This window comes from Macaca fascicularis, chromosome 2 (genome assembly GCF_037993035.2).
Source record: "Macaca fascicularis isolate 582-1 chromosome 2, T2T-MFA8v1.1".
NCBI lineage: Eukaryota > Metazoa > Chordata > Mammalia > Primates > Cercopithecidae > Macaca > Macaca fascicularis.
This window is the reverse complement of record NC_088376.1, coordinates 116,367,615-116,388,950: the sequence shown is the minus strand read 5'-3', so window position 1 is coordinate 116,388,950 and position 21,336 is coordinate 116,367,615. Positions and strand designations below refer to the sequence as shown.

The window sequence follows — 21,336 nt, the reverse complement described above, 5'->3', positions numbered from 1 at the left end:
CAAATTCAGTCCATTGCCTCATGACTCAGAGCTCTCTGAGTATGGGCAATGCAGGGAGGACATAGAGGACACAGGGCGGCCACTGGTGTCTCTTGGCCGTCTCAGGGTTTTAGCTCCCTGCCCAGACACCCATTTGAGGGTCTTGCCTTTATCTTTCCTCTGTCAAATGGAGCTTCTTCCTCTGTAAAATAGGCATTGTAGGCAGTATGTACCTCACTTATTCACTCTTTGTGTGGTGGGCGGATTGAATGAAACAGTGTCTGTGATGAAAGTCCCTCCCTAATTCCACTCTGGAGAGCCTCATCCCTCTGGGGACCATGGGTTCTGATAACAGTAGTGGTGGGTGCCCCTGTCCCTACAGACCTGGAAGCAAACCCAATAATCTCCCTAAGAGTCGGCAGTGTTTCTAGGCCCTAATAATTTGTAAAGGGTCTTCCCCTAGTAATTTCTCAGTTATCATCACCTGGCACTGTCATGGCTACCACTATCCTACTCTCATTTTCAATAATCCCCCTCCCCTGTGCAGGGCTCTAAAGCCCTGAGTGTTTGGGCATGGTGGCTTATGCCTGTAATCCGGCACTTTGGGAGGCAGAGGAGGGCAGATGGCTTGAGCCTAGGAGTTTCAGACCTGCCTGGGTAAAGTGGTAAAACCCCATCTCTACAAAACATACAAAAATTAGCCGGGCGTGGTAGTGTGTACCTATGGTCTCAGCTACTTTTGAGGCTGAGGCAGAAGGATCACTTGAGCCCAGGAGGCTGAGACTGCAGGGAGCTGTAATCACTCCACTGTACTCCAGCCTGGGTGACTGTGGGTGACCCAGTCTCAAAGAAAAAACATTTTTTAATTATTAAAAAAAAATAGGGCCGGGTGCGGTGGCTCACGCCTGTAACCCCAGCACTTTGGGAGGCCAAGGTGGGAGGATCACCTGAGGTCGGGAGTTCGAGACCAGCCTGACCAACATGGAGAAACCCCATCTCTACTAAATATACAAAATTAGTTAGGCGTGGTGGCCCATGCTTGTAATCCCAGCTACTCGGGAGGCTGAGGCAGGAGAATTGCTTGAACTCAGGAGGCGGAGGTTGTGGTGAGCCGAGATTGCGCCACTGCACTCCAGCCTGGGCAACAAGAGCGAAACTCAGTCTCAAAATAATAGTAAAGTCCTGCAATCTCTTGGGCCTGGGGTTGGTCGGCTGGGGTCAAGCCTGGCACCCACCAGCCTTGCGACCTTGATTGCCCTTGCCAAGCCTCAGTTTGTCATCTCTAAAATGGGATTAGCTGTGACAATTCCACGGAGGACTGTGTGGAGGAGGGAGACTGAGAGGCCTTCGAGTCAGGAGCCAAGCCTTGAACCTTGAGTTGTTCGTTGTGTTATTATTGGTGTGTGTGGTTAACTGCTAACCTCGCAGTCCGCAGCGGCCCAGCGCCTAGCCGGGTAGCGGAGGGGAGCGGGCAGGCGGGGGCCCCAGGCGGGGCGGGGCCGAAGGCCTGGGGTGATCCGAGCCCCGCCTCCTCCCCCTGCCCCGCCTCTCCCCTCCCCGCCCCGCCCCGCCCGGCGTCTTAACGCGCCCCAGCCGGGCGCCCGGTCTCGGCAGTAGCCTGTAGCCGCTGGAGCCGCCGCTACCTCTGCGTGTCCGCGTGTGCGCCGGGTCCCCGCCCGCCGCACCATGGAGGGCTACCACAAGCCTGACCAGCAGAAGCTGCAAGCCCTGAAGGACACGGCCAACCGCCTGCGCATCAGCTCCATCCAGGCCACCACGGCGGCGGGCTCTGGGTGAGTGTGCGGCGTCGGCCGGGAGCGCGGCTCGGGCGGGGCCGGGGTGGTCTGCAGCGGCCAGAGTCGCCGCGGGCTCTGGGTCGCGCTGCGCGATGCCAAGACAAGGAAGGTGGCCCGGGCGCCGTCGGAGGGCGGAGACGCGCCTCGCAGGGCCCCGGGCTGCAGGCGGCTTCCGCTGCGTCGCGCTCTCGCCCTACTGCCCGGGCTCGGCCGCGTGGGCCTCTGGTCCTCCGTGCGCCTCAGGCCGGCTCTGCCCCACGCTGTTCGCGGGCCTCGCCGCTGCACGGTGGCGCGGGGGATGGGCTCGCAACTCGCCAAGTCTCCTCTAGGGCGATGCCGGGAAGGCCACCATTATTGCTATTCTAGAGAACGCGGCCCTCTTTAACTCTCCCCACCACCTGGCTGTATGGACGCCGCCGGGAGTATTCTCCCTTCCAGATGGGGAAACGGAGGCTCCGAGTTAGTCAGCTGCCCAAAGTTACACACAGGGAGATCTGGCATTTGAGCGCCAGCAGTCCGACTCTAGAGAGCCTGTTTTTTTAACTCCTCTTGCAGGAGACTCGGGGGCCTGGCCTCCCCACTTCAGACTACGCTCCCCTACCCCTGTCTCCTGCCACCCGTGGGTTGGGTCTGAGTTTGGAGCAGGGAGCTGCTGATACGCCAAGCAGCGGCGGGGCTGATTGGGGAAAGAGGAGAGGAGGACGGTGCACGTGGGTGCAGAACCCTGGCATCCTTTGTAAAAAGGAGGTCTAAGCTTTGACCTGGGGCGGGAGGAGGCGGAGGGGAAGGAGACTGAGAAGGCTGAGCGCCGGAAGGACGGAGTTCCAGGGCCCTAGCGCCGGGAGTGAAGTCCTGGGGTAGGGCCAGCCACCAGGTTCTGTATCTCCGAGGCAGGAGCTGGCGTGCCCATGCCCCAAGATCCTTCCCAGGCCAGCCCTTTTGGCCCAGAATGTGGACAAAGGCAGTTGCTGATCCAAAGGAGCCTCCTCTTCTGTAGCGGAGACAGGGATAATTAATGAAGGCCAGCGTTCATGCAGCTGGAGGTGTCCACTGGGGGTGGGTGAGGGGGTCAGCCGGTGAATTACTTCAGAGCCTGCTTCCCGCACTGTAATGCGGGGACAGTAACGGTACTTACCACGCTGGGTGGTTTCAAGGACTCCACTGCTCTACTTGGAGGCTGCTGTGAGGCCACAGTGCCAACAGTGTGCCGGGCTCATGACAGGGTTGTGAGGGCTGCGTGGTGGATAATTTCCCGGGACCTTCCCAAACGAGCTCTGTGTTTCAGACAGACAAGATTCTGGCTTCTGGCCAATTTCATTCAGGATATATTATTAAGAAATAAATCTATTCACCTTTCTGGGTGGATATTTATTCACTCTTTGTGCCTTTAAGACACCCTGTTCTCAGAAGGGATTAGATGTCTTTCGAAAGCCCTTCACCCACCCACTCCCCCACCCACTCCCTTGCACACTTTGGACCTGTTAGTTCTCCTGGGTTTGTATCAGTCTTACCACTTATGTGGGGTATCCCCTGCCTGGGCAGGGGCCTGGCTTACTCTCAGCTCCCCCTTTGCCAGCCTGGCACACGGTAGCTCTGCACACCTTGTGTTGCTTGTTTGGTACTGTTGGACCTGCTACCATTGGCCGTTTCAGGGGGTCTGAGGTCTAGCTGGAGAGAGGCAGCAATTAGCCAACTAAGTAGTATTGCACATCTGAGCATCTTACAGGGCTAGATAAAACATGCAGATGTTTACAGGGTTCCTGAGCTCCCCAGTAGGTATCTGGTATGACACAGCATGATCATTCGTTGCATCCTGAGAATAACCCTGTGAGATAGATTGTGTTGTATTCACATTTTATAGATGGGGACACAGGCTAGTGTGTTAAGTTATTTGCCCAAGCTAGTAATAGGTGGCCGTTCCATACTGTCTGGTTGGGGCTCACGCTGTCAGGAATGCTTCTTGGCAGGGTATGGTGGTTCATGCCTGTAATCACAGCACTTTGGGAGGTCGAGGTGGGAGGATTGCTGGAGCCCAGGAGTTCCAGATCAACCTGGGCAACACAGTGAGACCCCATAACTTAAAAAAAAATTTTTTTTTTTTAAATTTTGAGATGGATTCTTGCTCTATCGCCAGGCTAGAGTGCAGTGGTGCAATCTCGGCTCACTGCAACCTCTGCCTCCTGGGTTCAAGTGATTCTTCTGCCTTAGCCTCCCGAGTAGCTGAGACTACAGGTCCCTGCCACCGCACTGGCTAATTTTTGTATATTTAGTGGAGACGGGGTTTCACCATCTTGGCCAGGCTGGTCTCTAACTCCTGACCTCAGGTAGTCCACCCGGCTTGGCATCCCAAAGTGCTAGGATTACGGGCATGAGCCACCACCCCTGGCCAAAATTTTTTTTTTAATTGGCTAGGTGTGGTGATGTGTACCTGTAGTCCCAGCTACATGGGAGGCTGAGGCAGAGGATCGCTTGAGCCCAGGAGGTTGAGGCTGTAGTGAGCCTTGAACATGCCACCACACTTCAGTATGGGTGACAGAGTGAGACCCTGTCTCCAAAAGAAAAAAAGAAAAACCAAGAAAAGAAAAATAGTTGGGCATGGTGTTACATGGCTGTAATGCCAGCACTCTGGGAGGCCAAGGCGGGAAGTTCGCTTGAGGCCAGGCGTTCAAGACCAGCCTGGGTAACATAGCAAGACCCTGTCTCCAAAAATAAATAATGGTTCAGCCAGGCGCAGTGGCTCATGCCTGTAATCCCAGCACTTTGAGAGGCGTAGGTGAGTGGATCACCTGAAGGTCAGGAGATCGAGACCAGCTTGGCCAACATGGTAAAACCCTGTCCCTACTAAAATACAAAAAATTAGCCGGGCATGGTGGGGAGCACCTGTAATCCCAGCTACCCAGGAGGCTGAGGCAGGAGAATTACTTGAACCCGGGAGGCAGAGGTTGCAGTGAGCTGAGATTGCACCATTGCACTCCGGCCTGGGCAACATAAGTGAAACTTCTTCTGAAAAAAAAGGAATGCCTCTTGGGCAAGTGGTCTGTGCCAGGCTAGAGAATGGTGAAAAAGGTGAAGGGGAAGGCCAGGTACAGCCGTGGTGGATATTAGTCAGCTTGAAAGGCACTTGGAGAGAAATAAGATTTACCAATGTAGGGTGCTCCAAAAGAGCGGAGTGTCAAGTGGGTCTCCTAGTTCTTTGTTAGACAAGGTCTGATTTCCTCACCGCCTTTACCCCTCCGGAAACATACTGTGGTGACTGTGAGTTACACCATGTTTACATTGTAATACCTTGGAGGGAGAAGCTCACTGAACTCAAAAAGTATCCATTTGCAAAAGAAAAAAAGATTATGTAAAATACAGTAACTGTGTGTGTGTATGTATATGTTTAAAATATGCAAAAAAGGAGGGAAAATTTATTTTTCAGAAGGAAATAACATTGCTATGCAACCCATATTTTGAAAGGTGTGTGCCAAGAGTATGTGTGTGTACACACACAAAAGCTAATCAAGGAAGACTTGAGACACAGGCAGTGTTCTGTTTCTGGTCCCCAGATGTTTATCTTGAGGCCCACTGTTCCCTCACTGCAATGAGGCATAGAGTGAAGGCTCAGTCCGGAAGCCCTGGCCCAATCTGGGCTGTAGTCACAGTTAAAGTGACAATTTGTTAGAATGTCCCCTTTTCTGGGGGAGTTCACAGGACTTTGATCCAGTCCTTTTTCTGTTTTCTTTTTTAAAGACAGTGTCTTGCTCTGTCACCCACCAGGTCTGGAGTACAGAGGCACAGCCATGGCTCCCTGCAGTCTTGAACTCCTAGGCTATAGCAATCCTGCCCCACCCTTCTGGGTAGTTGGAACCACAGGCATGTGCTACCATGTCTAGCTTTGGTCCAGTCTTTTGCTGGCCACTTACTGAGACAGGATTCGTACGTTCTGTCAGTGAGGACCCAGGCTCGTTTCTCGAGAGCTTTCCCATTCCTGTGCCATCACTGACCTGTGTGCAGTGAATCTCACCAGGCCCAGGAAGCAGGGACACTGGCCTCTGTCAGGAGTTGGGCCTGGAGGTGAAGGGGCAGGCCTCACAGAAGGCTTTTGTTGAGGCAGCACCCACAGTGGCCAGAGCTTCTCTGGGGTCATCTCCTTCCATGGGCTGAAGGAATTGTGGCAAGGGTTCAGCTCATCCTGAATTTAAAAAAAACAAAACCCCAATGGCCTTGTCAGAAGTGACCTGGATGCTGAGGCTGGTGGCAAAGATTTCTCAGTTCTCACTTACCAGGGCCAGATGGTAGTGTTATCCAAACAGTACAAGTGTCATCTGAGGACTCCATCACAGTCAGGCCTGATTCAAAAGGGAAGGTGGTCTCTGCTTTCCACAAGTCCCCCAGGGTTTCTGACCCACAGCTTTGGGGAGGGTAATGTCTGGCCAGGCCTGGCTGGTGGACACAGGAGATGAGTCTAACCCTGGCTCTGTTCCTAGTGGCTGTGCCTTTGACAGAAAGGCCCTTCCGGCCAGGTGCGGTGGCTCATGCCTGTAATCACAGCATTTTGCAAGGCCAGGGTGGGAGGATTGCTTGAGCCTGGGAGTTCAGGACCAACCTGGGCAACATAGTGAGACCTCATCTCTACAAAAGAAAGAAAAAGCTGTGCATGTGCCTGTAGTCCCAGCTACTTGGGAGGCTGAGGTGTGAGGATCACTTGAGCTCAGGAGTTCAAGGCTGCAGTGAGCAATGATCATGGCTCTGCACTCCAGCCTGGGCAGCAGCAAAACCCTGGCTCTTAAAGAAACAAAACAAAAAAACCTTTCTATCTCAGGGTCTCAGTTTCCTAGGCTGGAATGCTGTGGCATGATCTCTGCTCACTGCAGCCTCCGCCTCCTGGGCTCAAATGATCCTCTCACCTCAGCCTCCCAAGTAACTGAGACCCCAGGCATGAGCCACCGTGTCTTGGCTAATTTTTGTATTTTTTTGTAGAGTTGAGGTTTTGTCATTTTGCCCAGGCTGGTCTCAAACTCCTAGGCTTAAGCGATCCACCTGCCTCGGCTTCCCTAGAGTGCTGGGATTACAGGCCATTTTCTCCATCTTGAAAGGAGAGGTTCATGGATAGGTGATTTCAAACTGGGTGCCTCAGGAGTGGGGCTGGGGATGGAGTGAGTGGGCTCTGGGGTCCCACCACCCGCTATTGCTGATTTTACATCCTGGTGCTCTCTGTGCCCTTGAAGTGGCTGGGATTATATCCCAGTTTACCCAGCTCTGCCATCGGGGTGCTTTGGCTCAAGGCTTGAGGGCCTCCTGGGGTCTCTGGCCCCATGTGACCCCGCCTCTCTGGGCCTGTTTCTCTTTTTGGGCTGCCTCAGAACCCATCCTGGCCCTGACGCAAGAGCATGGCGGTTGAGATTGCCCCAGCAGCAGCATTTCCCCACTCAGTGTGAAGACACTGGCCGCCTTGGGGTGGCTTGGTTCTCTGCCGGAGTGACCTGTCCTCTGCAGAGCTGGTGGTCGGTGTTTTAAGAAACTGAAAGCGAAGTACAGCACCTGGTTAGGATCTGGCTGAGACTTTCTCGTGGCTTCCTGTGGACTCTAACTGATCTCCAACCCCTGCTGTGGCTCTGATCCCTCAACATTCATTGCCTCTTGAGGCAGGCTTGTTGTCACTGTTGCCTAGTTCCACAAAATCAGGAACTCCCTTCTTGCCACAGACCAATTATCTGCCTTGGGTGTTGGGGACACTCCTAGAGGTCAGGGACCTGCACAGAGCTGGGTCCTCAGGCAGGCTCTGCTCCTGCCCTGAATGGCGAGGCAAGGTAGGGGAGAGAGGATGAGCTGGGAGCTGGGGTGAGCCCATCTGCAGATCGGTGTTGCTCAGAAGTCAGTTGCATTTGTGCACTGGGTGGAATCTCCGAGGACTGCACAGCTGGAAGGGAAGTGTGGACGCCCAAGAGCTTCCTCTACTGAGCTCTCCTAGCACCTTTTTCTTCCATTTATTTATTTGTTTGTTTGTTTGACAGTCTTGCTCTGTCGCCCAGGCTGGAGTGCAGTGGGGCGGCAATCTTGGCTCGCTGCAACCTCCACCTCCAAGGTTCAAGCAGTTCTCCTGCCTCACTCTCCCAAGTAGCTGGGATTACAGGTGTATGCCACCACCACCCAGCTAATTTTTGCATTTTCAGTAGGGATGGGGTTTCACCATGTTGGCCAGGCTGGTCTCAAATTTCTGACCTCAGGTAATCCTCCTGCCAGCCTTGGCCTCCCAAAGTGTTGGGATTACAGGTGTGAGCCACCGCTCCAGGACCTTTCTTTTTTAAAAACAAATTTTTAGGCCAGGTGTGATGGCTCAAGCCTGTAATCCCAGCACTTTGGGAGGCCAAGGTGGGTGGACCATTTGAGGTCAGGAGTTCGAGACCAGCCCGGCCAATATGATGAAACCCTGTCTCTACTACAAATACAAAAAAATGAGTCGGGCATGGTAGCAGGCACCTGTAATCCCAGCTACTCGAGAGGCTGAGGCACGAGAATCACTTGAACCTGGGAGGCGGAGGTTGCAGTGAGCCAAGATTGCACCACTACACTCTAGCCTGGGTGACAGAGTGAGAACTTGTCTCATAAATAAATAAATAAATATATAAATAAATATAAAAACAAATTTTTAGCAGCTTGATTAAGGTATAACTGGCGTATCATAACATTGTAAGTGATTTTAATGAATTTGCAGAGATTTACTACAAAAATTTACCACATCTCTTAAAAGATCTCTTCTGGACATTTGCTGTCACTCCCCATTTCCACCCCCAGTCCTGGGCAACCACTAATCTAATTCTCTGTCTCTAAATTTAGCTCTTCTAGACATTTCATGTAAATGCAATTATACAGAATGAGTTCTTTTGCGTCTGGCCTCTTAGCATAATTTTTAGAGGGTCATCCATGTTGTAACATGAATCAGTACTTAGTTCCTTTTTTGGGGGGGTGGGGGGCAGGATCTCCACTGTGTCCCCAAGCTGGAGTGCAATGGCTCAGTCATGCCACACTGCAGCCTCGACCTCCTGGGATCAAGTAGTCTTCCCACCTCAGCCTCCTGAGTAGCTGGGAGGCACTCACCACTATACATAGCTAATTTTTAAAATTACTTGTAGAGACAGGGTATGTTGCTGAGCCTGGTCTCAAATTCTGGGCTCAAATCATCTTCCTGCCTCCGCCTCTCAAAGTGCTGGAATTACAGGCATGAGCCACCACGCCCAGCCCTTCATTTGTTTTTATGGCTGAATATTCTGTTGTGTGGACATACTACATTTTGTTTATCCATTCACCAGTTTTTTTCTTAGCATTTTGCTCTTATCCTAGCTCTGCTGCTGGCAGGCTGTGTGACTTTAGGCAAGTCACTTACTTCCTGTGGACCTTAGTTCTAATATTTACCGAGCAATTGCTAATTTCTATGCACGGTCACGGTGCCATGTTCTGTACACACACACTACATCATTCAGTCAGATTCTTCTTTTACCTCAGTTTGATAGTGAGGAAACTGAGGCTCAGAGAGGTTACAGTCCCAGGCTGACTAGGATACATCATGTATTCATTTGTGCACTCAGTTTGTCCCTGGTACTCTTCAAGCCTACGGATACAACAGTGAAAGGCCCAAAGCTCTGTCCTCAGGGAGCTTGTATTGCAGTAGGGTAGACAGGCAATAATCACCTAATGTCAGGTGGCAAGCATGAGTGAGGGGAAGAAGAGCTATTTTAGATAGTGTGGTCAGGGAGGGCTTCTTGGAGGAGGTGACGTGGGGCAGAGATCTGAAGAAACAACCTGAGGTCTGGAGCCAGAGGTTCCTTCCGGGCAGAAGCCAGCTCAGGTAGTTCAGGACACAGGAAGAACAAGAACTGCTTCTGATGTTCAGTTCCACCCTGACATCCTGGGATTCTCTCCTGAGTTTTTTTTGTGTTTTTTTTTGTTTGTTTTTTATTTTTATTTATTTTTTTTTTTTGAGGCGGAGTCTGTTGCCCAGGCTGGAGTATGGTGGTGTGATCTCGGCTCGCTGCAGCCTCTGCCTCCCAGGTTCAAACAACTCTCCTGCCTTAGCCTCCCGAGTAAAGTACCTGCGACTAGTGGCCCCCACCACCATGCCCAGCTAATTTTTGTATTTTTGTAGAGACAGGGTTTTGCCATGTTGGTCAGGCCAGTCTTGAACTCCTGACCTCAGATGCCTCAGGTGAGCCATAGCCCCTGGCCTCTTCTAAATTTTTCTTTTTTTTTTTTCTTGTCTCCCAGGCTGGAGTGCAACGGTGAGATCTATGCTCACTGCAACCTTTGCCTCCCAGGTTCAAGCGATTCTCCTGCCTCATTCTCCCGAGTAGCTGGGATTACAGGCACCCACCACCATGTCCAGCTAATTATTGTATTTTTAGTAGAGGGGGGTTTCACCATGTTGGCCAAGCTGGTCTCGCTCCTGACCTCAGGTGATCCACCTGCCTCGGTGTCCCAATGTGCTGGGATTATAGGCATGAGCCACCTGAATTTTTTTTTTTAAAAGAAGTATATGCATAAAAAATAAGATAAATGATATACTCCTGTCATGAATAATGAACCTGTGTGTAGCTACTCCCAGGATTAAGAACTAGTACATTGCAGTGATTTTTGGAACTACAGTGGATCCCTCCCTCCTCATCTTCCCTTCCCCTGAGAAAGAACTATACCCTGAATTTTTTATCATTCTATTGTTTTCCTTTTTTTTTTTGGAGATGGAGTTTCACTCTTGTTGTCCAGGCTGGAGTGCAATGGCGCCATCTCAGCTCACTGCAATCTCTGCCTCCTGGGTTCAAATGATTCTCCTGTCTCAGCCTCCCAAGTAGTTGGGATTACAGGCATGCGCCACCATGCCCGGCTAATTTTTTTTTTTTTTGGTAGAGATGGGGTTTCTCCATGTTGGTCAGGCTGGTCTCGAACTCCCAACCTTAGGTGATCCACCCGCCTTGGCTCCCAAAGTGCTGGGGTTACAGGCTTGAGCCACTGCGCCTGGCCTGTTTTCCTTGTAGTATATACAAAAAGACTTGTACATAAATCAATATGGTCTTCTTTGTTAAACAGATCCTTCTGTACTGTGCTTTTTTCACACTATATTTGGGAGAGAATATTGATACTGGATTTGTGAAGTATAACTCACTCATTCTTACTGCTGTGTAGTATCCCATTATATTAATATACTCCAGTTAACCCCGTCTATTGATAGACATATGAATGAGTTCCAGGTCTTGCAATTGCAAACAATGTGGGGCAGCCCTGTTTGTGTTTCCTTTGTTTTTTTGTTTTTTCTTTTTCTGAGATGGAGTCTCACTCTGTCACCAAGTCTGGAGTGCAATAACACGATCTTGGTTCACTGCAACCTCTGCCTCCTGGATTCAAGTGATTCTCCTGCCTCAGCTTCCCAAGTAGCTGGGATTACAGGTGCCTGCCCCCACACCCGGCTAATTTTTGTATTATTAGTAGGTACGGGGTTTCATCATGTTGGCCAGGCTGATCTCGAACTTCTGACCTTAGTTGATCTGCCCACCTCAGCCTCCCAGAGCACTGGGATTACAGGCGTGAGCCACTGTCCCCGGCCTGTATGTGTTTCCTGTAGAGTGTGTGGAACATGTGTGTAGATTTCACGGTACGTTCCTACTGGTGAAGTTGCTAGGAGTTAAGGAGTGTGCATCTTCGGCCTTCGGCTACTGATCTGGTTTATTTTTAATTCTTAAAAGATTGCTTAGGTTCTGTATTTCTTGAGTCAGTTTTGGTAAATTATTGTCATTATTATTATTATTTTTTAGACAGAGTTTCGCTCTGTTGACCAGGCTGGAGTGCAGTGGCGTGATCTTGGCTCATTGCAACCCACGCCTCCCAGGTTCAAGCTATTCTCCTGCCTCATGAGTAGCTGGGATTACAGGCATGTGCCACCACACCTGGCTAATTTTTGTATTTTTAGTAGAGACAGGGTTTCACCATGTTGGCAGGGCTGGTCTTGAGCCACTGACCTCAGGTGATCTGCCTGCCTTGGCCTCCCAAAGTGCTGGAATTACAGGTGTGAGCCACCGCACCCAACCTGACATCCATTATCTCTTAAAGGAGCCCAGCTGAAGGTTGAGGGAGCCTCTCTGGCCTTTTCTTGCATAGAAACCTGTGAGCAGGTGGAGTGAGCACTAAAGCGATGAAAGAGATTCTCCTGGCCAGGGGACATCTGGAAGAATATGTGTTGTCCTGGAGGGGAGTGGCGAGGGGGCTTTTTTTTTTTTTTGAGTTTTACTCTTGTTGCCCAGGCTGGAGTGCAATGGTGCAATCTCAGCTCACTGCAACCTCTACCTCCTGGGTTCAAGTGATTCTCCTGCCTCAGCCTCCTGAGTAGCTGGGATTACAGGCATCCACCACCATGCCTGGCTAATTTTTGGGTTTTTTTGTTTTTTTGGGTTTTTTTGAGATGGAGTCTTGCTCTGTCACCCAGGCTGGAGTGCAGTGGCCGGATCTCAGCTCACTGCAACCTCCGCCTCCCGGGTTCACGCCATTCTCCTGCCTCAGCCTCCGGAGTAGCTGGGACTACAGGCGTCCGCCACCACACCCGGCTAGTTTTTTGTATTTTTTTAGTAGAGACGGGGTTTCACTGTGTTAGCCAGGATGGTCTCGATCTCCTGACCTCGTGATCCGCCCGTCTTGGCCTCCCAAAGTGCTGGGATTACAGGCTTGAGCCACCGTGCCTGGCCCTTTTTGGGTATTTTTAGTAGAAATGGGGTTTTACCATATTGGCCAGGCTGGTCTTGAACTCCTGACCTCAGGTGATCTTCCCGCCTTGACCTCCCAAAGTGCTGGGATTAAAGGCGTGAGCCACTGCGCCCAGACAAGAGGGGGCTTTAAGAGACTTTCTTTGTGCCTAGCTCTAAGCTTGCCACACCACCTTCACAGGTTGAACTAATTGGGGTTATTAGTGAACTGTTTTGGTCAAGGCAGGGTTTGTTAGTTTTGTTTTGAACAAACTGTCAAGTGTGCTTGTTAGTTTATCACAGAGGCGGGGTATACAGTAAGTACCCTGTATCCCCTACATCATGCTTCTCACCCCATCTGTCGCCAGTGTTCACCCAGAGTTGTCATACACAGCACCATGGGATGGGGTGTCCGCCTGCAGTTGTGCAGGCAGTCTGGAATGGCAGGAAAAACTCTGGCCCTGAGGAGGCCAGAGGCGTAAATGTATGCCTTTGGCCCCAAAGGCCCTCTAGTAAGTTGAGCTTGAAAGTAACTGTCTCCTGTGTGCTCGGTGCTTTACAGTGTGCAGAGCCCGGTCTCAATCCTTGGTTTATTTCTCCCCTCTTGCCTACATGTGGCCAGCAGGTATGGGGGGGTGTCACCATCCCTGCCTGTAGGTAAGAGCTGCAGGTGCTGAGAAGAGTTAGCACCTGGTGCCCCAGTGGGTGGTGGCGGCTGCTGGAGATCTGGGTACTGTGCGTGCGTTATCTCACTGTATCTCCCAGACACTCTCCCAAGTGAAGAAGCTGAGCCCCAGGTTGACGAAGCACTTGCTGAAGTCACGAAGCCCAAGTGGCACAGCTCACCTCCCCAAACCAGGACGCTCTGCCGAGGGAGAGCCCCAAAAGCTCTGGGGAGGGGTGTGGGGAAACCTGGCTCCTAAGCATTCTTCTTTTGTGTGTGTTTACTTGGTAGAAGTGAAGAGAATGGCCACAGAAGGCTGGATGCAGCCTTTGGAGGGAATGAAAGGCTGCAGGCCTAGCAAGGAAGGCTTAAGATCAGCTGCAGGTTCTACTTCTCACCCTTGGTCACCTCGCGGCTGACCTTCCTCTCACCACGTCTACTCTATCTGGGCGTGGGTGTGCAGAAAGAGCCTGTGCCACACCATTTCTCCCTGGAACCCCTTCCTGGTGGCCAGAAGGACTGTCACCCTGGGGTGTTGAGATGGACGGGGCAGGTGGAGCCCTGCACTTACCATCCTTCTTCCTCCCTGGAACAGTTTGGCCCAGTGTCCATCCACATCCTTCTCCCACCAAGGCTCCTTCCTAATGGGACCATGGCTTTAGAAACAGGGTCCCTCAGGGCCGGGGCTGCCCTTGGAGGTGGGACGGATGAGAGGTCAGCCTGACTGGGGTGGCCTGTGGTTGAAGCTGGCACTGGGAGCGTGGGATTAGGGTCCCTGCCAGGCAGAAAAGGGTTTCACGTTTACCATGTCCTCACCTCCCTCTTTCAGGTGTAGTGTCTTTTCCCATGACCGGGAGTTCATAGAAATAGTTAAGTATAAGATGATTGTGTGCGAGAATGTTGGTACTAAACCAGCATGGACAGTTTTCTGGATTTCTCTACTACTAACTTGTCTGCACTGAGCGTGACTCACCCCTAACCCGGTGGGAGCGCTGACTGGAGGGGCGGGAGGCTGGTGGTGTGAGCTGCAGATGGTGCATGTGCCCTTGGGCCTGGCATGGGGTGTGTCTTCGTGTGAAGGGCCTCTGGGAGCAGCGAGAGGGCTGCGCTGAGCTGCATGTGGAGAGGCTCTCCCGGGAGGCCTGTGCCCGGAGGCTGAACTGTTAACAAAGCCCTAGGACCAGAGGGCTTCAGGGCTGACCAGGACCTGCAGCTTCCCAGCAGGAAGTGCAGCCTCTAGCCCCTTTCCCAGGCAGGGGGCTGGATTGTGGATTATTCACATGGGTCCTAAAAGACCTGAATGAGTCCCATCTCTAAGATGTGATTTTTGCACTTTCTATTGCTCAGCAGCCACTCAGTGATTAAAGTGAGAGTCTAAAAAGCCAAGGGGACTCCGTGGACCCAACACTTCCAGGCTGGACGGCAGGTTCTTGCTTTTCAGCCCCACCTCAGCCCCTGTCTATAGGCAGAAGGGGTTTTTATTAATACATGATTGTAGCCGTGTAGAAGATGAGATTGTGTGTCTTGCTCTGAAAATTCTGCACAAAAGCCTGTTTCCTAGTTGCTACACAGCCCTCAAACTGCCCATTTCTAAAGCTTTCAAGTAGCCCAGGTGATGCAATTGGAAAGCCCAAGGCCCAATTTTTCAGGCTACCACACCTGGTGTGTGGAGGCTGCTGGGAGGTCTGTGGTAACTCCATGAGCCTCAGTCCCTTCCTCCCTGCTCCATGCGCTCAGAGACCCCTGGGTGCTGAGAGGGCAGGGTGCCCTTCACAAGTGGGCAGGGTCCGGGCAGTCCCGTCGGGATGTGGGGTCAGTTGTAGGAGTGCCGGCGCCCCTCAGCTGCTGAGTCATTAGACTCCTGAGGACCACCAGGTGGGAGCTAGGCCCTGCCCGCCAGCAGCTGCCCGCCGCCTCGGTGCTAGTCTTGGGCTGCGTCTTCTGTGCTGGATCTCTCCTGGGCCCCTCCTTCCTTCTTACTCAAGTCCAACCCCAGATATTTTCAGTTGCCATGATTCTGAGGATCTGGTGCCCCTGGGAAGGTGCAACAGTCCCCAGCACCCCCACCAGCTGGCCCAGGCTCCAAGCTGCCAGCAGTGGCTTTCTTGAGATCCTGTGTCACCCTCCCAGGGAACAAGAGCGCATGGCTGTCTGATAAGCCAGGCCTGTGTGACTCCTCGGGACATGCACCCCCCGGGTCCCTACACAGCTGAGCACGATAGCTCAGGAGTGCAGGGCCGTGATGCATGTGTCTGTCTTCTCTCCTGGGCCACAGCCACCCTACGTCATGCTGCAGCGCCGCAGAGATCATGGCTGTCCTCTTTTTCCACACCATGCGCTACAAGTCCCAGGACCCCCGGAACCCACACAATGACCGCTTTGTGCTCTCCAAGGTAAGAGCCCAGCTGCCCACCGCCAGCCACACCTTGCCTGGGACTAGGGTCACACGGGCTCTGGAATGGTGAGTGGTCTCTGAGGAGGTCTGGCTGGGCCCACCTCTCCCAGGTGCCTTCTCCCTGCTCGTCCTGGCCCCTCCCTCAGTGTCCTGCTCTGCTGACCCAGCTGGCTAAGGAATACAGGACTGAATTGATGGGTTGCTCTGCCATGGAGCCCAGGTACATGAACAACGCTTTAACCCAAAGAAATGGAGTAGGGGACTACGGGAACGTCTGTTGTGTGTTCTGCCCAGTCTGGGTGTTGACAGGCAGGACTGGCATCTTGGTCTGGGTTGTGACTCTCTGCCTGCTCTTTCTGTGTTGTGCCAGCGCTCCCGAGGCCACGGCTTGCCCCCCTCAGGGGTAGTGGTATGCTGTAGCAGGGTTTTGGATGGGGACCCCCCTGACCCGCCCCTACTGGGTGGAATCACAGCCACAGACCCCTGAAATCCACCTGTGCTCAGGCCTGCCTCTGTGGCGTCTGGTCTCTCAGGGCAGGCTTTAGAGCTTAGAAGTCTGTCCAAGTTGTTCCCATGCCAGAAACCAGGGATTAGGGCAGCCGGCTGCCTGCTGGGGTTTTGGCTTTGTCCAGCCTCACAGCTGTGCCCCCTGCACCTGTCTTAGTGCCTGCCCAGCCTTGGCAGTGGGAACTTTGGGCTGAAAACCAAGAGGCTGAAGAGGGCTGAAAGGGGAGAAGTGGCCTTCACTTGCTTCCTCCCCTGAAATGGATGCTGCAGTTGGCCGACTCAGCCAGGCCCCAGGGGTCAGTGTGCAGTAGGCACAGCCCCAAGTAGAACCGCTCCCCACCTGACCTCACCCCATGTCCATCTCCCGGCAGGGCCATGCAGCTCCCATCCTGTACGCGGTCTGGGCTGAAGCTGGCTTCCTGCCCGAGGCGGAGCTGCTCAACCTGAGGAAGATCAACTCCGACTTGGATGGGCACCCGGTCCCCGTAAGTGCTCCTGCCAGAGCCTCTCATGCCTCTGCCTCCGCTTCCTGTTTCCCAGACATGCGGGACCAGGGCAGGGGGTGCCCACTGAGAAGCCAAAGGTATTGAAAGGCGGAGGAGGGCACTGAGACGAGGAAGGAACGAAGCAGGTGTTTTGGGCGCACGTATTCACCCCAAGCTGGTGCCAAAGGGGAAGGCCTTCTGAGGCCTCAGCCAGGGTGCCCTGGGATGACTTCAGGGAGGGCCTCTCCCCAAGCTTCCTTCTGTGCTGGGCCTCCTTGGCTGGGTAGCTACAGCTTGGGAAGAAAAGGGGCTCTCTTCTAAGGGGGTGGCTCTAGGATGCTGGTGACGCTCTGGGGAGGGAACCCGGTTTGTTCCTTGGGGTGCCAACTGGCATCCCTGCAAATGTTAAGACTTCAGGGATTACCACAAAAACTGTCATGTGGTCTGGGTCCCCACAAGGGCCACATGTTCTATGTCAATTTTTTCATGATTCCCTCTCCCAGCCCTTTGTGAAGTGGGTGATGTGGGAACTGAGGCTCACAGAGGTTCAGCCCCCGGCCTGAGGCCTAAGGCCACGTAGCTGGCTAGTGGGCAGGGCTGGGATTTGAACCTACAACTATAATTAGTTCATTAGCAGAAGAAGTCACATGCTGGGTAGAGGCTGCCCTGGGGCGTGACCTGCAGGGGAGGGGCTCGCTGGGCTGGGTGGGAGTGTGGCTCCAGGGGCGGGTGAGACCAGGATCCCTTCTCCTCTCAGATTAACTGTGGCCTTCTGTTATGACAGAAACAAGCTTTCACCGATGTGGCCACTGGCTCCCTGGGCCAGGGCCTTGGGGCCGCTTGTGGGATGGCCTACACCGGCAAATACTTCGACAAGGCCAGGTAACATGCCTACTCCCCACCCCCACCCTGGGTAGTTTTGGGGAGTGGTCCTTGGGTGACCCACCCTTCACTGCCGCCCCCAGACTCTTCCTCTTTCCTGGCTAGGGCAGAGTAATACATACGCGTGGCCTCTTTTGCTCTTTAAACATCTGCTATGGCTGGTGCCATGACCGGCCCCCTTTACAAATGAGGAAACACTCAGGAGTTAAGGGACGTGCCCTGGGTCAGCAGTGACTGGCAGGGCTGGGTTTGCACAGAGTGCATGCTCCCAATCATGTGCTCTTCAGCCAGAGTGCTTAGGCTGAGGACTTCCTGTTTTGCCCCCAGCCCTGTGCCCAGACCCCAGAAGTCTCAGAAAGACCTACCCCCAGGCGCCTGTCTCACTAGGCACCAGGAGCCCAGGCCTGAGCCGCTTGCCTTTATCTTGGTAAAGGGGAGAGTTGTATGTTCTGGGGGGTTCTGGGATACCTGTAAGCCACCTCCTGTCAGCAGGGAAGAAACAAACATTTGAGAGATTGGGCCTCCAGAGGGTGGGTGGTAAGCCTGACCAGAAAGGTGTGCTGCTCCAGTGCCCACCAGGTGATCGGTAGGAGCAGCCCCCCGTGGCCCCCAAGGAAGGTTCTAGCCATAAGTTAGTCTGTGACGGTCAGATATGGCCTGGGGGGATGAGGTTGTAAACTGTTAAGAATAAGGTCCGGCTGAGGGAAGGATTGCTTGAGGCCAGGAATTCAAGACCAGCCTGGGCAACAGAGCAAGACTGTCTACAAAAAATGCAAAACTTAGCCAGGCATGGTGGTGCACACCTGTAGTCCCAGCTACATGGGAGGCTGAGGTGGGAGGATCACTTGAGCCTAGGGCTTCAAGATTATAGCTATCCGTGATTGAGCCACTGCATCCCAGCCTAGGCTACAGAGCAAGACTCTGCCTCTTTAAAAAAAAAAAAAAAAAATTTTTTTTTTTAAAGAATAATCATTGTATTAGTCTGTTTTCATGCTGCTGACAAAGACATACCCGAGTCAGGGAAGAAAAGGAGGTTTGATGGAGTTAAGTTTCACATGGCTAGGGAGGCCTCACAATCATGGTGGAAGGCAAGGAGGAGCAAATCACATCTTTTTTTTTTTTTTTTTTTTTTTTTTTTTTTGAGACGGAGTCTCGCTCTGTCGCCCAGGCTGGGGTGCAGTGGCCAGATCTCAGCTCACTGCAAGCTCCGCCTCCCGGGTTCCCGCCATTCTCCTGCCTCAGCCTCCCGAGTAGCTGGGACTACAGGCGCCGCCACCTCGCCCGGCTAGTTTTTTGTACTTTTTAGTAGAGACGGGGTTTCACCGTGTTAGCCAGGATGGTCTTGATCTCCTGACCTTGTGATCCGCCCGTCTCGGCCTCCCAAAGTGCTGGGATTACAGGCTTGAGCCACCGCGCCCGGCCGCAAATCACATCTTAAGTGGATGGCAGCAGGCAAAGAGAGAGCTTGTGCAGGGAAACTCCCATTTTTAAAACAATCAGATCTCGTGAGACTTATTCACCATCACAAGAACAGCATGGGAAAGACCCGTCCCCATGATTCAGTTATCTCCCACTGGGCCCCTCCCACAACCCATGGGAAGCTACAAGATTTGGGTGGGGACCCAGAGCCTAACCATGTCAATCACTCATCAGAAGGGTTCCTTTGCCCTTTGGGGCCTAGGCCCTTTGCTTAGTGCTCATGTGCTGTATTGGGTTCCACCTTTAAAAACCCCCTATGAGTTGGGTAGTGGTTTGAGAACCGTGACCCGTCTTACAGGTGAGGAAGCTGAGGCAAGATGCTGGCCTAGGCCATTCAGTCAGTGGTGGAGGTACCCAGAGTCATTATTCAGCATTCCCAGGCTGCTCTTGGAGAGGCTGAGGGCACCACAGGAGCTGGGGGAGTCCTGTGGGCGGGAAGCCTCCTGGAGGAGGAAGGCCAGTGGGGCCAGCCCACCAGGTGGGAGAAGGGCCCAGCTCTGCAGCTGGTGGCATCTCTACTGCCCTGTCCTCCACCCCTGCAGCAGAGGCGCCATGCCGGGGCTGTTGTGGAGCTGGCAGACAAGTAGGGTTTGGGATGACTGTGGGTCCTTGAAGGACAGGAGGCTGCAGGGAGCACCTTCTGTGTGCAGGCCTTTCCCCAGGACTGGCTCTCCAAGGAGGCCTCACAGTCCCTTCCAGACCCTCTCAGGCCAGTGTCACCTGACCACAGTTTTCTTTTAGTCCCTGGCTGAGCCTTGGGGCAGGCTTGGCTACACCCAGAAATGATTCACCGTGAAGTAAAGAGAGAGAGAGACACAAAGAATGGGATGCATGTTTAAGAGCATTTTATTTGGCAGAGAACCAGAGATGTGAGTTAATTATTCCCTACAGTTGCTGGAAATAATTCCCTGTGAAGGGGCATTTCCTGACCCTAACATAATGGAACAAGTCAGTGTAGGGAGAAGGAGTTTAGCTGGGTTCCCAGAAGCCAGGGTGGCTTGGGGCCAGGGTTGGCTAGAGCCTAGGCCCCTGACTGTACCTGGGGGAAGGGGCCAGGGCATCCAGGGATTATCATGTTAGGCCAGGCACCCAGATTGTGTCTTGATAGAGCAAATTGGCCTCTGCCCTGCCCTCCTGTTTAAAAAGTACAGAATGGTATTAAGAAATGAACGTTTTCCTTATTTTTTTATTTTTATTTTTTCTGAGATGGAGTCTCGCTCTGTCATACAGGCTGGAGTGCAGTGGTGCGATCTCGGCCCACTGCAACCTCTGCGTCCTGGGTTCAAGCGATTCTCCTCCTGCCTCAGCCTCCCGAGTAGCTGGGACTACAGGTGCGTGCCACCACGCCCAGCAATTTTTTGTATTTTTAGTAGAGATGGGCTTTCACCATGTTAGCCAGGATGGTCTCAATCTCCTGACCTCGTGATCCGCTCGCCTCAGCCTCCCAAAATACTGGGATTACAGGTGTGAGCCACTGCGCCCGACCAGATTTTTCCTTATTCTTAACACACTGCCTCCCACCCCCAATTTAAATCTAATGATGTATTTTGTCCATGTTATCATGAAAAAAGCTTACATATCTGTAATCCCAGTGTGTGTGTGTGTGTGTAATATAAAACCTAGTATTGCACTTTAAACCAAGCCTTCTATCATGAGCATTTTCTCATGACATTAACAGTGGAGAGCTGGTTTTTGTTTTGTTTTGATATGGAGTCTTGCTCTGTCGCCCAGGCTTGAGTGCAGTGGTGCCATCTTGGCTCACTGCAACCTCCACCTCCTGGGTTCAAGTGATTCTTCTGCCTCAGCTTCCTGAGTAGCTGGGATTACAGGCGCTAACCACCACACTCAGCTGATTTTTATGTATTTAGTAGAGACGGGGTTTCACCATGTTGGCCAGGCTGGTCTCAAACTCCTGACCTCAGGACATCCGCCCACTTCAGCCTCCCAGAGTGTTGGGATTACAGGCGTGAGCCACTGCACCCATCCTGAGAGCTGGTTTTAACGATCACGTAATGTTCTGTTTTATGGGAGATGCTATAATCCATCTAGCCAGTCCTCTGTTGTTGGACATGTAAGGTAGTTTCCAAATCGTTCTGCAACAAATGTCGACCTTCTATTTAGGGTCCCCTTTCTTCAAATTAGTTCATGAATGGATGTTTGGAGCCCCCCACCCCTAACTCTTAACAGCTCAGGCAATATCAAGTCTCAGGGTTAGCCCAGGCTCCTGTAGGCCCCTTCCTTGTTCACAACCTCTTCCTTGGCATCTCCTTGGGACCTCAGCACGTCCTCTGACCTGAGCCTGGTGGCCCTGTAGGGCTTAGCTTTGTCGCTAGTCTTGAAGTCCAAAGCTGTGCTGGGCCTCCAGTGCTAGCCTGGGTTTGGCTTCCCTGGAGGTGGGTGTGGGCTTGGGGTGGGAGCCAGTTGGCTTCCCTGGAATCCCTTTCTG

At 52.8% G+C, this 21,336-nt stretch overlaps 1 protein-coding gene across 1 annotated transcript in view; it reads left to right on the top strand.

The window, feature by feature from the left end:
- The first annotated feature begins 1,585 nt into the window (after positions 1–1,585).
- The window catches only part of TKT (transketolase), a 30,597-nt gene continuing 10,846 nt past the window's right edge, over positions 1,586–21,336 (top strand). Inside the window, exons 1-4 of the mRNA XM_005547392.5 lie at positions 1,586–1,772; positions 15,418–15,535; positions 16,416–16,529; positions 17,314–17,411. Coding sequence (XP_005547449.3) covers positions 1,666–1,772; positions 15,418–15,535; positions 16,416–16,529; positions 17,314–17,411 — 437 coding nt within the window. The 5' untranslated portion in view covers positions 1,586–1,665. The remainder of the gene's footprint in view (positions 1,773–15,417; positions 15,536–16,415; positions 16,530–17,313; positions 17,412–21,336) is intronic.